The following is a 22,583-nucleotide window of genomic DNA, read 5'->3' as shown; positions in this document are numbered from 1 at the left end:
TCTTCTTGGACAGCCCAGTTTTGTTGGGTTCGGATACCACCCTTAGGATCTTGTTTAACCTTTATTATCTTCTTAAAGCCCTGCTCTCTAAATACATTTATATTAGGGCTTCAATATAGGAATTTGGGGAGGATACAATTCTTTTCATAACCAGATGCAAATTCACGTTTTACTTGTGGATATCCATCTTAAGGGGAAACTCATTTAAAATTGAGTTGTTCGGGGCGCCTGGGTGGCTCAGTGGGTTAAGCCACTGCCTTCGGCTCAGGTCATGGTCTCGGGGTCCTGGGATCGAGCCCCGCATCGGGCTCTCTGCTCAGCAGGGAGCCTGCTTCCTTCTCTCTCTCTCTGCCTGCTTCTCTGCCTACTTGTGATCTCTCTCTGTCAAATAAATAAATAAAATCTTTAAAAAAAAAAAAAAAAAAATTGAGTTGTTCATTTTTTATGCAGATATAGTATCGCATTATACAGTTCCATGTGTCTTGATTATTGTTAGCATTGGCCGTATGTGGGGCAAATTTTGTATATGTATACATGTTCATGTAGGTATAGACTCATAATGTGATTTGCTCAAAATGTAGTATGATAGAACATCTATAGTGATGCAAGAAAATGATTTATTTATGCATTTAACTAATCTGCATTTTTCACAATTGTAAAGTCTTTATAAATTAATGAAACAATACTAAAATTTTTGTATGTACATGTGCTTTTTTTAGCTTAATTTCTAGAAGAATGGAATGCATTTTATATATGTTTCCTGAGATATAATCATTTAAAATTGACTGACCTCGGGGCGCCTGGGTGGCTCAGTGGGTTGGGGCCTCTGCTTTTGGTTTGGGTCATGGTCTGGGGGTGCCTGGGATCGAGTCCTGAATCGGGCTCTCTGCTCGGCAGGGAGCCTGCTTCTCTTTCTGCCTGCCTCTCTGCCTACTTGTGATCTCTGTCTGTCAAATAAATAAAATATTTAAAAAAAAATTGACCTCAATCAGAAAAACAATTATCATATGATCTCTCTGATAGGAGTAATTTGAGAGGCAGGGCAGGGGTTGTTGGGGGTAGGGAAGGAAAAAATGAAACAAGATGGGGTCGGGAGGAAGACAAACCATAAGAGACTCTTAATCTCACAAAACAAACTGAGGGTTACTGGGGGGTGTGGGTGGGTAGGGATAGGGTGGCTGGTTTATGGACATTGAGGAGGGTATGTGCTATGGTGAGTGCTGTGAAATGTTTAAGTCTGATGTTTCACAGACTTGTACCTCTGGGCAAATAACACAGTATTTGTTAATTAAAAAAAAAAATTGACATGTTTCCCAAACTTAGGAATTTGTTGAAGTAATTACATTATAATTTAATTTATTTAAACTATATTTTCTTTTCATAATATATAGATGTGAAAATCACCATGAAAAACTTAGTGTATTTTGCTGGACTTGTAAGAAGTGTATCTGCCATCAATGTGCACTTTGGGGAGGAATGGTAAGCAGAAAAAATTTAGCATATTACTTTTAGCTAGAAATACTTGTTTGATTTAGATAGAAAGTAATATTTTACTGTGCTTATAGAATGAAATTTAAATGCATCTGATTTATAGCAGAGGTATCATACCACAGCCTTCCTTTGTAGGAGATGTTGCTGTGGAATCTGTGACCACTTACATAAATATTTTAATTGAAAACATATAAAATGTATATTCACTTGCAAATCTTTTGTTGTAGGATCAAAGTCTTATCTTTCTTTTTTTTTAAAGATTTTATTTATTTATTTGACAGAGAAAGATCACAAGTAAGCAGACAGGCAGGCAGAGAGAGAGGAGGAAGCAGGCTCCCAGCTGAGCAGAGAGCCCGATGCGGGGCTCGATTCCAGGACCCCAGGATCATGACCTGAGCCGAAGGCAGCGGCTCAGCCCACGGAGCCACCCAGGCGCCCCAAAGTCTTATCTTTGATCAAAGGCCAGTTGATATGTCCTGGCCATACCAGTTTTGGTTTTCTTTAAAATGGAACAACAACTTTCAATATTGTGAAATATTGAATGCAAACATTTGAAATACAAATACGAATGCAAACATTTGGATCCTTATGGGTTTTTTTTTTCTTTCTATTCTAATTCAAAAGTAGTTCTTTAAGGCATTATACCTTTTATCAGGTCTAAAATATTCAAGTTAGTTTTCCTGGAAACAGCTTTTTATTTCACAGTTGTATCTTTTGTTTAACTAATACTTAATTAAACTGTATACTTATGTAATAGGTTTGTAATAGGTTGTAAATAGGGTTGAAAATAAACATAATAGGTTCTTGGTGGGGAGAGTTAGTTATAGTGGGAGCAGAAGTTGCTAGACAACTAGACATCTGTTAGCAATAAGAATTGATCATTCTTGGGGTGTCTGGGTAGCTCAGTCGGTTAAGCATCCATCTCAGCTCAGCCCCTGAGCTGGGTTCCATGCTGGGTATGGAGACTACCTTTAAAAAAAAAAAAATCATTCTTTGGGCTTTAGCATAGTTTAGGAAGAGAATGGCAGGCATCTTGGTTGAGTAGAGTTCAATTCAGAGAGTGTTCTGTTAAGATTTGAAAACTAATGTGATACGTAGAAAAAAATTGAATTCTTACAATTTAGTACTTAAATATTAACATATTTAACTATGTTAATATTAATATAATGTTTATATACTATATATAATATGTTAATATTAACAATATTAACATAAGTAGTAAGAAGCAATGGAAACATTCTTTTTCATATTTAAGTGGACAGGCAAAAATCTATATCTTTTTTTATCTTCAAGACCATGGTTAGATGCTTTGGTTGGACAAGACCATTCTGGGAAGAACTTAACTGTTAATAGGCAGTTTGTTTGTTTCTTTCTTTCTTCCTTCCTTCCTCCTTCCCTCCCTCCCTCCCTTTCTCTTTCTCCCTTTTTCCCTCCCTTCCTTCCTTCCTTCAGATTTATTTGTTCATTTTAGAGAGAGAGAAACAGCATAAGTGGGAGATGGAGAGAGAATTCTTTTTTTTTTTTTTTTTAAGATTTTATTTATTCATCAGAGAGAGAGAGAGGGAGAGAGAGCGAGCACAGGCAGACAGAGTGGCAGGCAGAGGCAGAGGGAGAAGCAGGTTCCCTGCCGAGCAAGGAGCCCGATGCGGGACTCGATCCCAGGACACTGGGATCATGACCTGAGCCGAAGGCAGCTGCTTAACCAACTGAGCCACCCAGACGTCCCAGGAGAGAGAATTCTAAGCAGACTCCATGCTGAGCACAGAGCCCTATGCGGGGCTTGATTTCATGACCTCAAGATCATGACTTGAGCTGAAATCAAAAGTGGGATGTTTAACTGACTGAGCCACCCCGTCATCCAGGAAGGAGTTAATTTTGCAAATAGTGAAAAGAACTCTAAGGATATGAAAAAAGCTAGTGCTGACCAAGAAGAGAGTGGCAAATAAAGTTGTGTCATATGGTTTGAGCCATGGTTAAAGATTTTGGTTCTTTCTGATGAATATAGATTTCTAGATTAAGTGTAAATGTTTATTGCTAAAGTTTTTTTTATCTGCAGTCTTTAAGGATTTCCTACATGGGCCAAGTGATTTTAAGTAAATTCTCCTTGATTTTAACAGTAAAGACAGCCAAAAAAATTTCTTGTGAAAATATTTACCACTTTATTAATACCCATGGAGTGTTGATAAAGAAGTAGAATTGATTGAGGTAAAAGAAAATGTTCTAAAACTTATTTTTTTTTAATTTAAATAGCATGGTGGACATACCTTTAAACCTTTGGCAGAAATTTATGAGCAGCATGTTACTAAAGTGAATGAAGAGGTAGCTAAACTTCGTCGGCGTCTCATGGAACTGATCAGCCTAGTTCAAGAAGTGGTAAGACTGCTACTGAAAGATCATTTTCCATTTTATAGTCTAGCCTATGTAATATATATTTTTTATAATATGAATCAATTATGTTGAAATCAAGATTTGAAAATCTGTAAGATACATTTATAGTCCTTTATACCAACTTCAAACTAGCTGAGGAATTTGTATCCAACTCCTGGCCTGTTCCACATTTGGAACCAGAGAATTGCCTTTTCTTAAGCAGAAATAGAAAATGAATGTGTTAAATAAGTTTGTTTGATACAGAGTCAGTAATTGACTCCTAAACAGTCAGTATTGACTTTTGCAAAGTAATTAAATCATTCATTCTTTAGACCCTCAGCTTTTGGGGGTGTTTTTACTATTTCTGATGTTTTGAATTAGAACTCTTTGGAATTGAAAGAGTAATATTTAACCCTACTCTTCAGATACTTTATGGGTCAAACAGCTTTGGTGAGGTATTTACCATTTGTAATATTATTTATATGGGGAAATGTAATAAGTTTTAGACATTTAAGTACTGAATATACTTTTGGAATTTATTTTGTTTAAAGGTGCCAGAATGGTAGTTAAAACTAATGAGGTTTGAGGACCATCCCTAACTTAAGATGTCTTCATTTTACCCTTTCAGGAATCAAGGTTCTATAGCCTTTCTTATATAAAAAGTAATATGAGTTGCATGTATGCTACCTACAAAGTAATTTTAGAATGTAAACAAGTTGAATGACTTCTCTTCGGACTTCTCTACCTTTTTTTCTATTACTTTTTTTTGACAACATAATTTGGTCAGGGAGGGTGTTTTACCATTGAAATTCTCATTGTATTTATAATAACAATAAGTATAGGAAAGATTGTTTTCTACTTCTGGTGGTATGCTTTTATGAAATCTGCAATGTACTCTGCAATCTTTCTTCTGAAAAAATTTAAAACTACGTAAACTAGAGTAGATACGGCTTTTGAAATTTTTTATTTGTTTCAGGGTTTTGCATGATGTGAACCTGGCATCAGTGTATACTTCTATTTTTGAACAATGTTTTTTTTTTTTTTTTTTTTTAAAGATTTAATTTATTTGGCAGAGAGAGAGATCACAAGCAGGCAGAGAGGCAGGCGGGGGGCGGGGGGAGGGGAAGCAGGCTCCCTACTGAGCAGAGAGCCCAATGCGGGACTCAATCTTAGGACCCTGGGATCATGACCTGAGCTGAAGGCAGCGGCTTAACCCACTGAGCCACCCAGGTGCCCTGAACAATGGTTTTTTTTATCAGAGATATGATTGGGGCTTTGAGTATGTGTTTTGTATATGGCACCTAACCAATATTTTTTAATATCTTTCACTGTTAAAAGAGCATTTACTTTATTATATTTGTTTACATTTAAAAGTTTTGTTCCTGATTCATTTCAGTGCACAATTTTTAAAAAAATATTTATTTATTTATTTGACAGACAGAGATCACAAGTAGGCAGATAGGGTTGAGGGGAGGCAGGTTCCCCGCTGAACAGAGAGCCTGATGTGGAGAGAGCTTGATACCAGGACCCTGGGATCACGACTTGAGCTGAAGGCAGAGGTTTTAACCCACTGAGCCACCCAGGTGCCCCTCACTGCACAATTTTTTTAAAGCAGTGAGTTTCCTATGACACATAAGTAATTAAAAAGTATTATTGGGTTTCACCTTTTAAAGAGGAAATCAACTGACTTTAAGAATAATTGCAGTGGGCGCCTGGGTGGCTCAGTGGGTTAAGCCGCTGCCTTCGGCTCAGGTCATGATCTCAGTATCCTGGGATCGAGTCCCGCATCGGGATCTCTGCTCAGCAGGGAGCCTGCTTCCCTCTCTCTCTCTCTGCCTGCCTATCTGTCTACTGTGAACTCTCTCTGTCAAATAAATAAATAAAATCTTTAAAAAAAAAAAAAAAAAAAAGAATAATTGCAGTGATTGCAGTAATGTCTGTTTGCTTTTGTTTTAAAAATTCTTCATTTTTTTTGTTTTTTGTTTTTGTTTTTGTACCTGTTTATCATCTAGGAAAGAAATGTGGAAGCTGTTCGAAATGCAAAAGATGAGCGTGTTCGGGAAATTAGGAATGCAGTGGAAATGATGATTGCACGGTTAGACACACAGCTGAAGAATAAACTCATAACACTAATGGGTGAGTGTTTTCCTATGTTGTTAGAATATGTGGTGCTTTGAGCCTCCTTGAGATTCATTCTTGAAAGAGTAAAGGTTGGTGAGTTGTTAATAGGCTAGGAAAAGATTGCTTTCAGAAGTAAAAGTTCCACCTATTAAATGTTCCTCTGTATCAAATAACATTACATGTAGTTGATATCAATTTCCACTAAACTCATGTGTATGTATGCTTTTAGCTCTTTAGACTAGTGATTTACAAAGAAAATGGCCTGATGTGGCAATGTGCCTGCCTTGTCATCATCTTCCCCCCCCCTCACCATGTAAAGCAGTTTTTTCCTTCTTTACTTATTCTGTAATAATAATTCCTTATTCCTGTGTGTTTCCAGCTTCCTGAGACTATTTCTGTCTGGGCATTTTTTTTTCTTTTTAAGCCATTAAATTCTGGGAAAGAATTACTTCAGTAGAGTTGATTGAGTAAAAAATGTACTTTTATAGATATTTAGATTCCTTTGGAAGAAATAAAAACATTAATTTCCTTACAGAATATATTGTCATTATGTATTCCTAGATGAATTTCATAGACCTGAATTGTAATTTGTCTAAAATTGTAGTTAGGATTGATTCTGAAATCCCCTTGTCAAAAGCTACTACAGTGTTAGATTGAACCTTCTGAAGCTCTGGGAAAATTTTGTAGGCTAGCTGTAGTGAAGCTTTATTTACTTGAAATTGATTCCTTATTAATGACTATATTCAATGAAAGTTAATTTCATTCTTAACCAGTAATGAGCCTGAGTATTGGTGTTTTGTTTTTAAAATAGGTCAGAAGACATCTCTAACACAGGAAACAGAGCTCTTGGAATCCTTACTTCAGGAGGTAGAGCACCAGGTGATGAAATAATAAATGTAATGAAATAAAGTCTGTTCACAGGCTTTAAAAAAATTCATTTTTGGACAGGATTATGGAAGACCAGATGATTAGGAGATCTATGTGCTATGTTGGGAATTTTTATGAAATAGGAGTTGGCTGATTCTGTTCAAATTTTCTCGGTCATCTTTGGGAACAGGATAAAAATTAATAAGATTTAATGTGTTTTGTAGGAATGCAATTATTTAACATTAATGTTAAGGAAATTTTTATTAAGTACCAAATATATAACTGGCATTTTTTTAGGTGTTCAGAACATAGCAGTAGACAAAATGGCAAAAATGTCTGCCCTCATAGAATGGGGTAGGTGAGGGGATCCCTGGGTGTCGCAGTTGGTTAAGCGTCTGCCTTCCTCTCCGGTCATAATCTCAGGGTCCTGGAATTGAGCCCTGTGTCAGGCTCCCTGTTCAGCGGGGACCCTGCTTCTCTCTCTGCTTGTGCTCTCTCTCTCCCTGACAAATAAATGTAATCTTAAAAAAAAAAAAAAAAAGGAATGGGGTAGGTGGGGATGGACTACATAGGGAATGAAATAAAGTGTATAGTGTTAGATAATATTTGATATGTTCTGTCTTATTTTTGGTTTTGGAATTCTTGAATTTCTCTCTTTGATATAGCTATTTCCTCAGGTTATTCTTTTAATTATCATCCTGGGGATTCCATTTACTTCTTTCCATTTCCATTTTTTTTTTTTAATATTTTGTTTATTTATTTCAGGGAGAGAGAGAGCACGCACAAATTTGGGGGGGCAAAGGGAGAGCGAGAAGAGGGAGATAGGCTCCCCTCTGAGCAAGGAGCCCATCTCCACTGGACACCAGGCCAATCCCACGACCCCAGCCAAAGGCAGATATGTACCTAGCTGAGCCACCCAGGTGCCCTTTTTTACTATTTCTTGGGTCAAATTCCATGTTTCCTGATTTCCATGCCTTCCTCTCTTTTGCTTTACTTAATTGTTTTAGTATCACATATCCTCCTTTAGTTTTCCTGAAAGGTTAATCACGACAGTTTTCTTTGTTTTGAGAGAGACAGCAACAGTGAGGGGCGGAGAGACAGCAACAGTGAGGGGCGGAGGTGGGGGAACAGGGGGAGAGAGAATCCTACGGAGGCTCCATGCATAACGCAGAGCCTAATGCAGGGCGCATTTTCACAACCCTGAAATCATGACCTGAGCTGAAATCAAGAGTCAGATGCTTCACTGATGGAGCCCCCCAGATGCCCCTCAGAATAAGTTTTTTGAGACTGCATGTCTGAAAATATTTTTATTCAGTCTTTATACTTGATTAACAGCTTAATAGAATTCAGTATCTACTTTTATTTAAAGATTCTTGTTTTTCTTTTTAATATTCTCATTCTTAATTGTGCATGTTCCCCTATTCCAGAGACTGTTTTTTTCCCTCCAGAGAATAAACTAGCACCTTTCTGCTGGAGTGTTGGAACAAATTTAAACCATCTATGATGGAATAGGGGCAGGGATCTGAGGATCTATGTGCTTTTTTTTTTTTTTTAACAACTTTATTGAAGAATAATTGACAGTAATTGGCATGTATTTAAAGTGTATAACTTGTTAGATTTTGATAAAGTATATACCTGTAAAACTGTCACCATAGTCAAAATAGTGAACATATTTGTTATCCCCCCCAAATTTCTTTGTGCTTCTTTATAAATCTCCTGCTTCTCCCCACAGTTCCTTCCCCAGGCAACCCCATTGTCTGCTTTCTATCACAGATTAATTTGAATTTTTTAGAGCTGTATATAGTTGGAATCATATATTCATATAATTCACTTCTTTCAGTCAGCGAAGTCATTTTGTAGTTCTTCATATATCCGTTTTTCTTTCCTTTTTAATTATGGGTAGAATTCTTTTGTTCTTTTTTAAAAAATATTTATTTATGTAAATAATCTTTATACCCAATGTGGGGCTCAAACTCATGACCCCAAGATCAAGAGTCCCATGCTCTTCTGACTGAGCCAGCCAGGTGCCCTGTGTGTGTGTGTGTGTGTGTGTGTGTGTGCGCGTATGTGTTTGTAATATATATACACACAGGTTGTAATGCATATGCCACGTTTTGTTTTTCTGTTCAACTGTTTATAGTTATTTGTTGCTTCCTGTTTTGGCTATTACAAATAAAGTTGTAATGAACATTATGTACAAATTTCTATATGGACATAGTATTTCCTTTTCTCTTTGGTCTGCTTAAGCTAGAATGACTTGGTAAATTGGTCGGTGTGTGATTAACTTTTTAGTGCCTGCCAACTATTTTCTGAAGTGAGTGTACCATTTTTATTTCCATCAGTAGTCTATGAGAGTACCAGTTCCTCCACATTATTACCAACACATAATATACTCAATTCTTTGAATTTTAACTAGTCTCATAGAAGTGTGATAGCATTTTGTTATGTCTTTAGTTTGCATGTGTCTTATAGCTAATGACATTAAGCAGCCTTTCTTGAACTTAAGTTGCCATCTGTGTATTTTCTTTGTTGAAGCATCTATTCTAATCTTAATGAAGTGTAAATTATCAGTTTATTCTTTTCGTGTCATAGTTAAGAAATTTTTAGGTAGTCCAAGATCATAAAAAGTTGTTCCTGTGTTTTCTTGCAGAAAACTTGTAGTCTTAGCTTTTACATTAGGTTCATGGTCTTTTAAAAATTATTTATTTATTTTTAACCCACTGAGCCACCCAGGTGCCCCTATTTATTTATTTTTAATGTGAGGTATGAATCCAAGGTAGTTAATTTTTTGTATATTGTTATCCATTTTTTCCACCACGATTTGTTGAAAACCAGCATTTCTTCACTGAATTGTCTTTGCATCTCTTTAAAAAATTAGTTATCCCTCTATATACATTGGTCTATTTCTGGACTCTGTTCCATTTATTTATTTTTAATGACAGTACTACACTCTTTTCATTAATGTTGCTTTATAATAAAACAGGAAATGTTAGCTTTCCAGCTTCGCTCTTCCTTTTTTATAGAGTTGCTTTGCATTTCATTGCAGGTTCTTTGCCATTTCTATATGAATTTTAGAATCAGCTTGTTAATTTGTTCCAAAGAGTTATGGGGTTTTGATTGAAATTGCATTGGATCTGTAAATCCTTTTAGTAATATGTAACATCTTAATACTGAGTCTTTATTCATGGAGACTCTGGGTCTTTTGTAATTTCTCTCAGCAGTGTTTTGTAGTTTTCAGGATACAAGTTTTTCACATTTTATGTCCAATTTATTCATTATTTCAGAATTCTTGGTGCTATAGTAAATGGTGTTTAAAAAATTTTAATTCCTGATTTCTTGTGCTTGTGGAATTGATTTTTGTATATTCATCCTGTAACCTTCAATCTTGCTAAATTAATTAGTGTTAGAAGCTGTCTTGTAGATTCCTGGGGTTGCTTGCAGATAGTCATGTTGTCTCTAAATATGGACAGTTTTCTTTTTGATCTGCTTATCATTTAGTTCCTTGTCAGATTTTACTGACCAGAATTTCCAGTATAATGTTGATGTAAGCATGATGCTAGCAGTGAGTTTATTGTAGATACTTTTTTCTTTTTCTTTTTTTTTTTTTTAAAGTAGGCTCCATGGCCACTGTGGAGCCCAGTGTGGGGCTCAAACCCACAACTGTGAGATGGAGACCTGAGCTGAGATCAAGAGTCAGATGCTCAACCAACTGAGCCACCCAGGCACCCTTATTGTAGATATTCTTTATTAGGTTTTGGAATTCTGTTCCTCTTTGATGAGAATTTTCATTAGGAATGAATGTTGGACTTTGTCAAATTCTTTTTCTGCATGTATTAAGATTATCATATGGTTTTCTTTTTTCATTCTTTAAATGGATTAACTTTTTTTAAAAAGATTTTATTTATTTGTCAGAGAGAGTGTGCACAAGCAAAGGGGCTGCAGGCAGAGGGAGAATCAGGCTACCCTCTGAGTAAGAGCCAATGTGGGGGCTCCATCCCAGGATCCTGGGGTCATGACCTGAGCTGAAGGCAGCTGTTTTAACTGACTGAGCCACCTAGACGTCCCATTAACTTTTTTAAAAACTATTTTACCAACTTTGTACTTCTGAGATAAAAACCCTGGTTTGGTTAATGTATTGTCCTTTTTTTTTTTTTCTTTTTTCTTTTTTAAAAAATATTTTATTTATTTATTTGACAGAGAGAGATCACAAGTAGGCAGAGAGGCAGGCGTAGAGAGAGGGGGAAGCAGGCTCCCCGCCCAGCAGAGAGCCCGATGTGGGGCTTGATCCCAGGATCCTGAGATCATGACCTGAGCCAAAGGCAGAGGCTTAACCCACTGAGCCACCCAGGCACCCCTGTATTGTCCTTTTAATGCATTACTGGATTTGGTTAAGATTTTGTTTAGAATTTTTGCATTTTTTTCTGCTTGAGGGATATTTAGAGGATAATTTCCTTTTCTCAAAGTATTTTGTCTGGCTTTGTTGTTAAAGTAATGATGGCCTCAAGGAATTTTAAACTATGCCCTCTTCAGTTTTCTGGAAGAAGTTGAATAGAATTGGTTATGGTTCCTTTAGAGGTTTGACAGAATTCACCAGTGAAGACATTTGGGCCTTGTTTTCTTTGTGGAATGGTTTTCAACTACAAATTTAATTTCTTTTATTGATACAAAGCAGTTTATATTACTTATTTCTTTTTTTATTTTTTTAAAGATTTTATTTATTTATTTGACAGAGAGAGATCACAAGTAGGCAGAGAGGCAGGCAGAGAGAGAGAGAGGAGGAAACAGGCTCCCTGCTGAGCAGAGAGCCCGATGCGGGACTCGATCCCAGGACCCTGAGATCATGACCTGAGCCGAAGGCAGCGGCTTAACCCACTGAGCCACCCAGGCGCCCCAATATTACTTATTTCTTATTCTTATTTTTTCTAGAGTGAGGTCATGGGGTAGGGAGGGGCAAGAGGGAGAGGAAGAGACAGTCCTAAGCAGACTCCACACCTACTGTGGAGCGGGCTCAGTCTCACAATCCTCAGATTATGACCTGAGCTAAAATAAAGAGTCGGATGCTTAACTGACTGAGCCACCCAGGTGCCTTTATAGTACTTATTTCTTGAGTGAGCTTTGGTAGTTTGTGTCTTTCAAGGAATTATCTCATTTGAATTTGCCAAATTTATTGGTGCAAAATTTATGATATTCTCTTGTTATCCTTTAACATTTGTAGAATGCTGTGTTATCACTTCTTTCTTTCCTGATAATGGTAGTTTTGGTTTTTTCCCCTGATCAGTCTAGCTAGAGGATATCTATTCTTGTTGGTATTTCCAGATTAAGCTTTTAGTATTTCTCTATTGTTTTTGTTTTCTATTTTATTGATTTTTGTTTGGATCTTTTTTTTTTTTTTTTTTTTGCTTTATTTGTGTTTTATTTGCTCCTTCTAAAATGTTAAGATGGGAGCTGGTATTAACCAATTTGAGACATTTGTGTTCACAATACTTTTTTCCTTTGTGATTTATTGTTTGACCCATAGATCCTTCAGAAATGTTACTTAGATTCCAGATATTTCTGTAATGTCATGAGGTTAAGGTGGTTGGTGATGATGTGTAGGTCTAGTATATTGTTATGAATTTTCTATCTACTTGTTTTATTATTGAGAGAGGACTCTTGACATTTTCAGCAGTAGTTTTGTATTTGTCTTTTCTTTTGGCAGTTCTGTCAGTTTTTGCTTCATATATTTTGAAGCCTTAGTATTAGGAGCCTAACAATCTAGAATTGTTGTATTCTCTTGATTAATTTTCTCATGATCACTGTGAACTGACCTTCTTTATCCTCATAACATTTTTTGCTTTGAAATCTACTTGATTTAAAAAAGTCATTTCAGCCTGGGTGGCTCAGTGGGTTAAAGCCTCTACCTTTGGCTGATATTTTATTTTTAATGTATTTATTTCTAAGTGTTTAAAATCTGTGTTTTGTAGGCTGCATACAATTTGTTCTGGTCTTTTATATCCAGTTGGACAATCTTTGACTTTTAACTGGGATGTTTAGGATGTTCCCATTCATTGTACTTATTGATGTGGTGAAGTTTGAATCTGAGATCTTGCTGTTTGTATTCTTTTTGTCTTATTAGTTTCTTGTTCACTGTTTGGGTCACTCTTGAATTGAAATTTTTTTTGATGTTGAGTATATGGATTAATCTGAACTTTAAAAAAAATTCTACAGTGAACTACTAGATCTAGGAAATGATGAGGAAATTAAAGTGGGGGAAAAAGCATTACTAGTGATTAAAAGTAACACTAACAAAAAGGGAACATTCTATCATAAGGATAAGATAATACAGTTATGATTTTGTATTCTAGGATAAACTAAAAAATCAGATACTTATGCAATTATAAGATTTTGATAAAATCACTATAGTAATAAAAATAATTTTTAAAAGCAAATATTTACATAGTGCTTACTATATCAGACAGTGTTCTATGTGCTTTACAAATCTGAGCAACTTTATTGAGGTAGAAACTACTACACGAAGAGGATAATTTTTAGGAAATTGTAATTATCAAGAGTCACTTAAGAGTATATAATTAATTGAATTATTTTATTTATTAAGTAGGATCTATACCCGCTGTGAAGCCCAATGTGGGGCTTGAACTCACAACCCTGAGATCAAGACCTGACCTGAGATCAAAAGGGGCACTTAACTGACTGAACTCCCTAGGTGCCCACAGAATGTCTATAATTTAAACAAGAAACATTGTAAATTTTATTGGTAATAAATCTCCTTGAAAAGGCATAACATTCAGACTAATGGAAAATTTTTACCAAATCTTTAAATATCTGTTGCCTATCATAAATAATTTTTTCTTAGTGAATACAAAAGTACTATGTACCATTCTTTGAGACAATGTAACATTCATAACAAGTTGTAGTAAGAACAATATAAGAAAATTAAAGTTCCTTTTTATTGAAAACTAAATTACAAAATCTTTAAAATACTAGCAGACAAAAATCAGGATATTTATGAAAACAAATAAGAAAGCAAGTCCAGGGTACCTGGCTGGCTCAGTTGGTGGAGCGACTCTTGATCTTGGGGTTGTGGGTTTAAGCCCCACATTGAGAGTAGAGATTACTTAAAAATAATCTTAAAAATGGGCCTCCTGGGTGGCTCAGTGGGTTAAGCCTCTATCTTCGGCTCAGGTCACGATCTCAGGGTCCTGGGATCGAGCCTCACATTGGGTTCTCTGCTCAGCAGGGAACCTGCTGCTTCTTTTCTCTCTGCCTGCCCCTCTAACCTACTTGCGATCTCTCTCTGTGCCAAATAAATAAATAAAATCCTTAAAAAAAAACTTAAAAAAATTGTTGTGTTTAGCAATGTTGTCTTTAGATTTCACATAAATACCATCAAGCTATGTCATGATATAGCCTACGTTTTCCACTTACCATTGTTTGAGATTTGTCTATTGATATTTAAAAATCTACTCATTTCAGCAGTTTTAAAGAGAATATCATTACATGAATATAGCATAAGTTATTTTTCTCTGTCAGTGGACAATTGGGTTGTTTTCCATTCTTTGTTATTAAAAATAACTCCTGAGTGAAGACCCTTGTGCATAGTTCCTTATATACATATGTAAGTTTCTCACATTATGTGTTGATATAGGACAAGAATCCCAATTTTTTTTTTAACCCAGGAGTATGTTGGTTATTTGAGACCCCTTGTTCTTTCGTATTAATACTGGAATTTTACCAAATTCTGGAAATAACCTAGATCCTATGTAGATTCTTAATTATTAATTCAAACAGACTTTGAAAGTCAGTCTGTTTTTCTTTCTCACTTTTTTCAGCATGTAACCAAAATAAATTTTTTTAAAGATTTATGTATTTTAGAGAGAAAGAGTACACATGAGCAGTGGGGAGGGACAAAAGAAAAGGCAGGGAGAGAATAACTGAAATAATTCCTATTTTTATTCCTTATTAAGGATTTTGAGGTGCCATTAAATATTAATTTTGTTTATTCAGTTTTTTTCCTCCCACAGTTGCGGTCTTGTAGTAAGAGTGAGTTGATATCTAAGAGCTCAGAGATCCTCATGATGTTTCAGCAAGTTCATCGAAAGCCCATGGCATCCTTTGTTACCACTCCTGTTCCACCAGACTTTACCAGGTATGGTATAGATTTTTAACTTGATTTTCATCTGAAGTTTATGTACAAATACATATACTTGTTTCAAATGAATGTTGTTTTTCTTAACTCCATAGTTTTTTAAGGTGTTATTTATAATGATGTCGTCTGGTGAACTTTAGTTATGCATGTAAATCTGGTTTAAAAAGTACTGGTAGGGGCGCCTGGGTGGCTCAGTGGGTTAAAGCCTCTGCCTTCGGCTCAGGTCATGATCTCAGGGTCCTGGGATCGAGCCCCGCATGGGGCTCTCTGCTCAGCAGGGAGCCTGCTTCCCCCTTCCCTCTCTCTGCCTGCCTCTCTGCCTACTTGTGATCTCTGTCTGTCAAATAAATAAATAAAATCTTTAAAAAAAAAAAAATAAAAAAAATAAAAAGTACTGGTAGACTTACACTTGATTATAGAGGATCTTGAATTAGGAGTTAGTTTGTTCTATAGAAGGTGAACTGATCCCAATTCAGTTTCATTAGTATCTATTCATTTTAAAATTGAGGTATAACTGACAGTAGCTTCATGCTTGATAATGACATTAGTCTAACATCTCTCACCATAAACAAAAGACTTTTTTTTTGTAATGAGAACTTTTAAGATCTACTCTCTTAGGAACTTTTGAATATGTAGTACAGTGTTATTTACTATAGTCACTGTACTGTACAGTCCATCCCCAAGACTGACTTTATACTCAGAAGTTTATACCTTCTGACTCCTTTTTTCCATTCCACATATAAGTGAGATCATACGGTATTTGTCTTTCTTTGACTTACTTTCTTAGCTTAATGCTCTCAAGATCTATCCATGATGTAATATGTTCATTTTTTTTTTAATTTACCTTTTGAGTGTACTTATATTGCATTACACAGGGACTGTAACACATTATGTTGCCAGAAGCAAAACTCAGATGAAATGCCATAAGATTCTAAAGGTGACATGATGTTATCTTCATATCCTAAAAGGTAAAGGGAAGAAATAGTTGGTTGCATTCTATGCATCTTTGTAATTTTTTATTTGGGGGCAGTCTTAGAATTCTTTTAAACAGCATATTCTTTCAAGCATGGGGTGTTAGAGCAGTGGTTCCTCACATTAGCTGTGTATTCAGTTGGGATTCTTTTGAAAATTACCAGTGCTGGCTTGTACTTCAGGTCACTTGAAATAAAAATCTCTGCAGATGGATTAGTCTGCTTGGACTGCCATAACAAAGTACCATAGACTGGGTGGTTAGTACTGTAGAAGTTTATTCTCTCACGGTTCTGGAAGCAAGGGGTCTAAGATCAGGGTGCTAGGAAATTTGATTTCTGATGAGGCCTCATTGCTGACTTGCAGACAGGTACCTTCTCCCTGTATCCTTGCAAGACCTTTTTCCTCAAGCACAGAGATCAGTGTTTGGTGTCTTTTCCTCTTCTAAGGGCATGAGTTGTATTGAATTAAGGTCCCTCCCACCCTTATGATCTCAGTTAACTTTAATTACCACCTTAAAAGTCCTTTCTCCAAATACATTAGGGGTTAGGACCTCAGTGTACAAATTTTGGGGGACACAATTCAGTTTATAACATAAGCTATACTAAGACATTTATATTTTGTTCTTTATAAATCTCCTTAGTTGAGTCTTATGATGAGAGGTTAAACCACTGCCTCAGATAGAAATATATTGGTTTGATAGATTTTTGTCCATCTTAGACTTTAAAGATGGCTTATGGAATATTCCCACGTTTTTCTAGTATGTTGAGAGCTGTGGTACCTTTAGAAAATAGCCTTTGTTTTAAAAATGTTAATGTGGTAACTGCCCTTTTTCTTTAATATATGATGCCCTCGGATGGCCACAGGGCATTGATGGTACTGGACTGTATCGTGCAAGCCAGGGTTCTTCAATCTTGATGTTGTTGATGAGGATAATTCCTGGGGTTGAGGGAGCTATGTTGTTTATTGTAGGATGTTTAGCAGTATCCCAGTAGCATCTTTCCTTTTACAGTTGTGACAGAAATATTTCTAGACGTTGCCAAATGCATCCTGGGAGCAAAACTGCCCCTGGTTTAAATCACTGGCATAACCGGACCACACCACCAGTTATAACCGATCCTGTAATCAGAAGAGAAAATTCTTTTGACAACCAGAACTCAGGTAGTTCTCACCGACGATAAGTCTTCAGTTCTCTCTGAATTAACAAACTGGGTATAATATTCTGTTTTACTTAAGCACTGAATAATATTATTAAAAGGCCTTGATATTTGGTATTTTTAAGTAGATTTGGGTGAACTAAGGATGTTCACCAGTATCCCAAGGCTGCCTCTTTGATAACATGGTCAGTCATTTCAGTTTTTTTTTTTTTTTTTTTAAGATTTTATTTATTTATTTGACACAGAGAGAGCGATCACAAGTAGGCAGAGAGGCAGGCAGAGAGAGGGAAGAGGGAAGCAGGCTCCCTGCTGAGCAGAGAGCCCAATGCAGGGCTCATTCCCAGGACCCTGAGATCATGACCTGAGCCGAAGGCTCAGCCCACTGAGCCACACTGCTGCCCCAGTCATTTCAGTATTACAGAATACCTTTTTCTGAACTATTTGACATAAATACTATATATAAAGGTAAATGTTTTTCCTTTCAGAGTATAGTGCATGGATCACTTATCAGAACTAGCTGGAGTGATTGTTCAGAATGCAAATTTATAGGTCTCTTGCCTGACAATCTGGTGGTGGTGTCCAGAAAATGAATCTTGGGCATCCTGAGTAATCCTGCACTAAAGTTGGGAACTGTAGATATCGATAAACTCCTGTGCTGATACTGCTAGCAGAAGCTCATTAGGCAGGCACCTCTGCATTAGACTTGTCAGTCTCTAACACCCAGTGATTATTTTGCTTTCTGTTCCCCAACTGCCCAAGTGGCTCAGGACTCCAACTTCCTTTTCACTACCTTCTTTTTTGGATGAGATGAAGGGACTGAAATTGGGAAGGCAGGGAGCAAGGGAGAAAGATAGGAGGAACATCAGTAAAGAGAAAACCAAAAATTTAAAAAACAAGAAAGTATGACAATTAAGGAGCTTCCTATGGATAAGTTCACATTAGGAACCTCTCTCCCCTAGTGATGCTTATTACTGCCTTACTGGAAATTTTGGCTTGTAACTTAACTGTAGTTTTTAACAGAAACTCAGTTCATGGGTTGCAGTATACAGGAAGCAGGTGTTCATCTGTTGATGCATTGAGTGAGCATAGTGGAGCTCCAAATAAGAAAGGCCAACATTTATTGACATTCAGTTATAGATCAAATTTTAATTGTGCAAAGGCAGTGGTGAATGTTCCTAAGCTTTGTGATCATGGAGCTGGATTGCCTTAGTTCCATTAGTTCATAATTCATGGTGGAGCCACAATGGAGAATAAGGTTACCAAAGAAGAGTACAATGTTATTTAAGACCATCTATGTGTTTAGTACTTTTGTAGGTGCTACTCAGGAGACGTGGAAGAATACATTCCATATTAAACAGTAGAGAATTGTATATTAAAATCTAATATTTGTTACTCAATTACAGTTGGCCTTTGAACAATGTGGGAGTTAGGGATGCTCGCCCCTGAGCATTCAAAAATCCACATACAACTTTTGACTCCCCAAAAGCTTAACTGCTGACAGCCTACTGTTGACCAGAAGCCTTATGGATAACATAAAGTTGATTAACACATATTTTGCATGTTGTATTATATACTATATTCTTTTTTTTTTTTAAGATTTTATTTATTTATTTGACAGAGAGAGAGAGAGATCACAAGTGGGCAGAGAGGCAGACAGAGAGAGAGAGAGGAGGAAGCAGGCTCCCTGCTGAGCAGAGAGCCTGATGCGGGGCTTGATCCCAGGACTCTGGGATCATGACCTGAGCCGAAGGCAGAGGCTTAACCCACTGAGCCACCCAGGCACCCCTTATATACTATATTCTTATAGCAAAGTAAGCTAATGAAGAGAAAATCATAAGAGACTGTATATTTGCTGTAAGTGCTGTATTGAAAAATGTCCACTTATTAGTGAGCCTCTACAATTCAAACCTGTGTTGTTCAAGGGTCAGCTGTATAATACATACTACTTAATGCTGCCCCATAGCACTAATTTTTTTTTTTTAAGATTTTATTTATTTATTTGAGAGAGTGAGAGAGAGCTTGAGAGAGGAGAAGGTCAGAGGGAAGAAGCAGACTCCCCATGGAGCTGGGAGCCCAATGTGGGACTTGATCTTGGGACTCTGGGATCATGACCTGAGCTAGAGGCGGTCACTTAACCAACTGAGCCACCCAGGCATCTGCACTAATTTTTTAACAATGTTATTTTTCAGAAAGTTTCCCTAAAAATTATACATATGTAGAATATCACAGTAACCTAGGATTGGTAGATATTTTCTGTTCACTGAATGTGATCATTTTCTCTCAGTGAGTGAGAGCTAGGGTAGGCTGTACTATGCTGTCTTGGTTAGTGAGCTTTAGCCATCTATTCTAGCTCTTTAGCTTCTAAGCTTTCCACCCTACTATTCTGAGTTAAACATGTCATCTTCTATTTATTTTGTGTTTTGGTGAACCCTTTTGACTCTTAATGACTGATAAAAATATGATAGACTGGTCTTAAAACAAAAAACAGGAAATGTATCACTTTGGATATTAAGGAGATGGTGGAAAAAAATATGAAAGATGTTTTGAATTTGGTAGTATGATTGGAAGTTGCATGAAATTGTAACCAAAACATACCATGACTTGACCAAATTTGAAAACTATCCTGGGGAGACTGCCTTGGAGCTCTGATGAGGTTTGTGGTTCTAGGTAGGCTTCTTAGGTACTAGTTACATTGGTCCTACTAATTGGGGTTTGTGTATATTGAGTGTGAGGAGAGTGTATAATGGAGAGAAGTTAGAGCAGACCTCCAGTAAGTGGTCTGTGACTTCTAAGGAATAATAAAGATTAACCAAGCAAACATCTGGGAAGGAGGAATGTGAGTCTTCCAAGAAAATTTAATAGCTGCCTAGGGATATGGTTAGGGGTCCCTGATAATAGGATAGTAGCTATATAGTTAATTCTTGCAGGACAGATATCATCTACCTACTATCAAAAAGATATGAGCTATTTATCTGTACATACTTACCATAAAATAAAAAATAATGTGTGTGTGTGTGTGTGTGTGTGTGTGTGTATATATATGCATATATATATATATATATATATAGTCTATAGATTTATTTATTTTAGAGAGAATGTGCTTACAGGACTGGGGGAGGGGCAAAGGGAGAGAGAGGATTTCAACCAGATTCCATATCCATTGCAGAGGCTGACACAGGGCTCAATCTCATGACCCTGAGATCATGACTTGAGCTGAAATCAAGAGCCAGACATTCAAATTACTGAGCCACTGAGCCCCCCGCCCCCTCCCCCAATGATATATTTTAAAATCTATGCTGTTTTCACTGGCAAATCACTAATTTCTTTAGGGACCATCACAATGTGAAAATGCTGTGGGTGTTATTTTGTATCTTATTTTGGTAATAAATTTTCATGAATTGAAATTTAGAAGGTATATCTGAGAATGCAGTGAAATGGCTTGCAGTATATATTTTTGGTAAATTTATAATTTTGTTTATTAAATATATAATACTGTATATTATAATACTATCTGTGTTAGTGTCTTTATTATAAATGTTTTACTGACTTAACTTTTGAGGCGTTTGAATGAATGGTGCTACAGATTATTCACATGATCTAAGGGTATATCCTGTGGTTGTGTTATATATACTTCCGTTCTCTTCAGAGAACACTGTGGAATTAAAGTTGCCTGCATTAATCTTGCCTTGCCAAGAAACTGTTAATGTGTTCATCCACTCTGTTTGCCCCTATGTGATTATTTATTCTTATTCTATAAAATGGTATAGATTCATTTGCTAGTAAATGTTCTTAAAGTAGTTAAGAATTTAAGTATGTCAATATTCCTCATAATTTGTTCTAGAGAAGGAAATTTGGATATTTATTGTGATATCTTTTGCTGTTTCTTTTGACTTTTTAAAGCTTATATTTGTTTCATATTTTAGATTGTCCACCTAAGCACCCATTTTTTCCTTTCCTGTTCACATGAGTACTTTTGAAAGTCTCATGTTTATTTTAGTACTTAAATGTATATTGCCTTTAAAGAACATCCCAACTATTTACAAAGTATTTGTTGGGTCTCTAATTGTGAACTTTTGATGTCAGCTTTTGGTGGTTTATGAATTCATGTGATTTAATGTTAATGTTCAGTAAGGATTTAAAAATATTTCCTAGGGATTTAGTTTAACAACATTTTTAAGATACCAAGAGACTTAACTTTGGTTTTTAAATAAATGAAAGTTTAAACTTAATAAGCCAAATAATTTTTTTGCCTTTTCCTTCTTTTTAGTGAATTAGTACCATCTTATGATTCAGCAACTTTTGTTTTAGAGAATTTCAGGTAAGAGATTTTTGACAGCTGAGGTTTTCTGTATGTATGCATAAGAGCGAGCCAGGAAGGTATCATCATTCCTGGGTAGGATACATACCTAATGAACTGTGCCACTCAGTGTGTAATCTTAGAATAAACAAGTTTCATATTAGAAATATATAGGTCATTTGTCTGGATTGTATTATATCTTCAAGACAGTTGGTTCTCGGGAGAAGGAACTTTTTTTTTTTTTTTTAAAGAAGAGGGTCCACTTAGCTTTTGCTATGGTGGGGCAGTGGGGTGTATAAAGGTTGTTGACCCCTGCCACCCATCCTCAGAAATAAGAGGGGTGGGAAGAAGTCCATTTAAATCCATTTATCTTAGCTGACAGTGATAGATGAATGAGAGGACATAATTATAAGAAGTTTGTAGGCTTTGTAACTTGCATTGTTATTTTGTTAGCTTTTATTGCTATTTCTCTCAGATTAGAAGCAAAGATCTCAAAACACAAAGGTCTTAAGGGGCTTGTCTTCAAAGACAGTTTGGGATTGGAGAACCAAGAAATAAAAGGCCTTTCCTTGGGGAGAGAAGTTCCAGGAGTTGAACATCAGTATAAGGCTAAACTGAGAATTTATACCACTTCCCATTTGACTTTTCTTATGGGATAATTTTGTGACTGGAACCTTTCTGAGGCTATCCCCACATATATTATGATTTTGCACATTTCTTAAGTTTTTCCATATTAAAAAAATAAAATTGTACCACAAGGATGTGGGAGAGAATCATATTTTTTTTTCTTTAATGGTGAAAGACTGCTTGCTGAGGTGGTAACTAAATTCACGACACTTAGTTTTATTTTTATATTTTCCGTTTCCCAATCCCTTGGATGTCACAGTTTTGTGGGGTTTTGTTTTGTTTTTTAAGATTTTATTAGAGAGCACATGTATGCATGTGCATGCACAAAGCAGGAGGGCGGGGAGGGGCAAAGGGAGAGAGAAAGGGACAAGCCGACTCCCAGCTGAGCATGGAGTCCAAAGTGGGGCTTGATCTCAGAACCCTGAGATCATGATCTGAGCCAAAGTCAGGCACTTAACCAACTGAGCCACTGAGGTGCCCCTTGAATGTCGCAGTTTTGAGGGTTTTTAAACCTGAAACTGAAAGATACTGCTGAATATTT

General features: G+C 36.3%; 1 protein-coding gene across 8 annotated transcripts in view; it reads left to right on the top strand.

Annotated features, from left to right (window-relative positions):
• Positions 1-22,583, top strand: part of TRIM37 (tripartite motif containing 37) — a 150,942-nt gene that overhangs the window by 19,620 nt on the left and 108,739 nt on the right. For 7 of the 8 annotated variants that reach the window (XM_059149320.1, XM_059149318.1, XM_059149324.1 and 4 more), the window contains exons 5-10: positions 1,392-1,479; positions 3,742-3,864; positions 5,871-5,994; positions 6,791-6,858; positions 14,868-14,992; positions 21,386-21,436. In XM_059149320.1, the coding sequence (XP_059005303.1) occupies positions 1,392-1,479; positions 3,742-3,864; positions 5,871-5,994; positions 6,791-6,858; positions 14,868-14,992; positions 21,386-21,436 (579 nt within the window). The remainder of the gene's footprint in view (positions 1-1,391; positions 1,480-3,741; positions 3,865-5,870; positions 5,995-6,790; positions 6,859-14,867; positions 14,993-21,385; positions 21,437-22,583) is intronic. The other variant, XM_059149326.1, reaches the window with a different exon arrangement.

This window comes from Mustela lutreola, chromosome 15 (genome assembly GCF_030435805.1).
Source record: "Mustela lutreola isolate mMusLut2 chromosome 15, mMusLut2.pri, whole genome shotgun sequence".
In the NCBI taxonomy this organism is placed as follows: domain Eukaryota; kingdom Metazoa; phylum Chordata; class Mammalia; order Carnivora; family Mustelidae; genus Mustela; species Mustela lutreola.
This window is presented reverse-complemented; position numbering and strand designations above follow the sequence as displayed.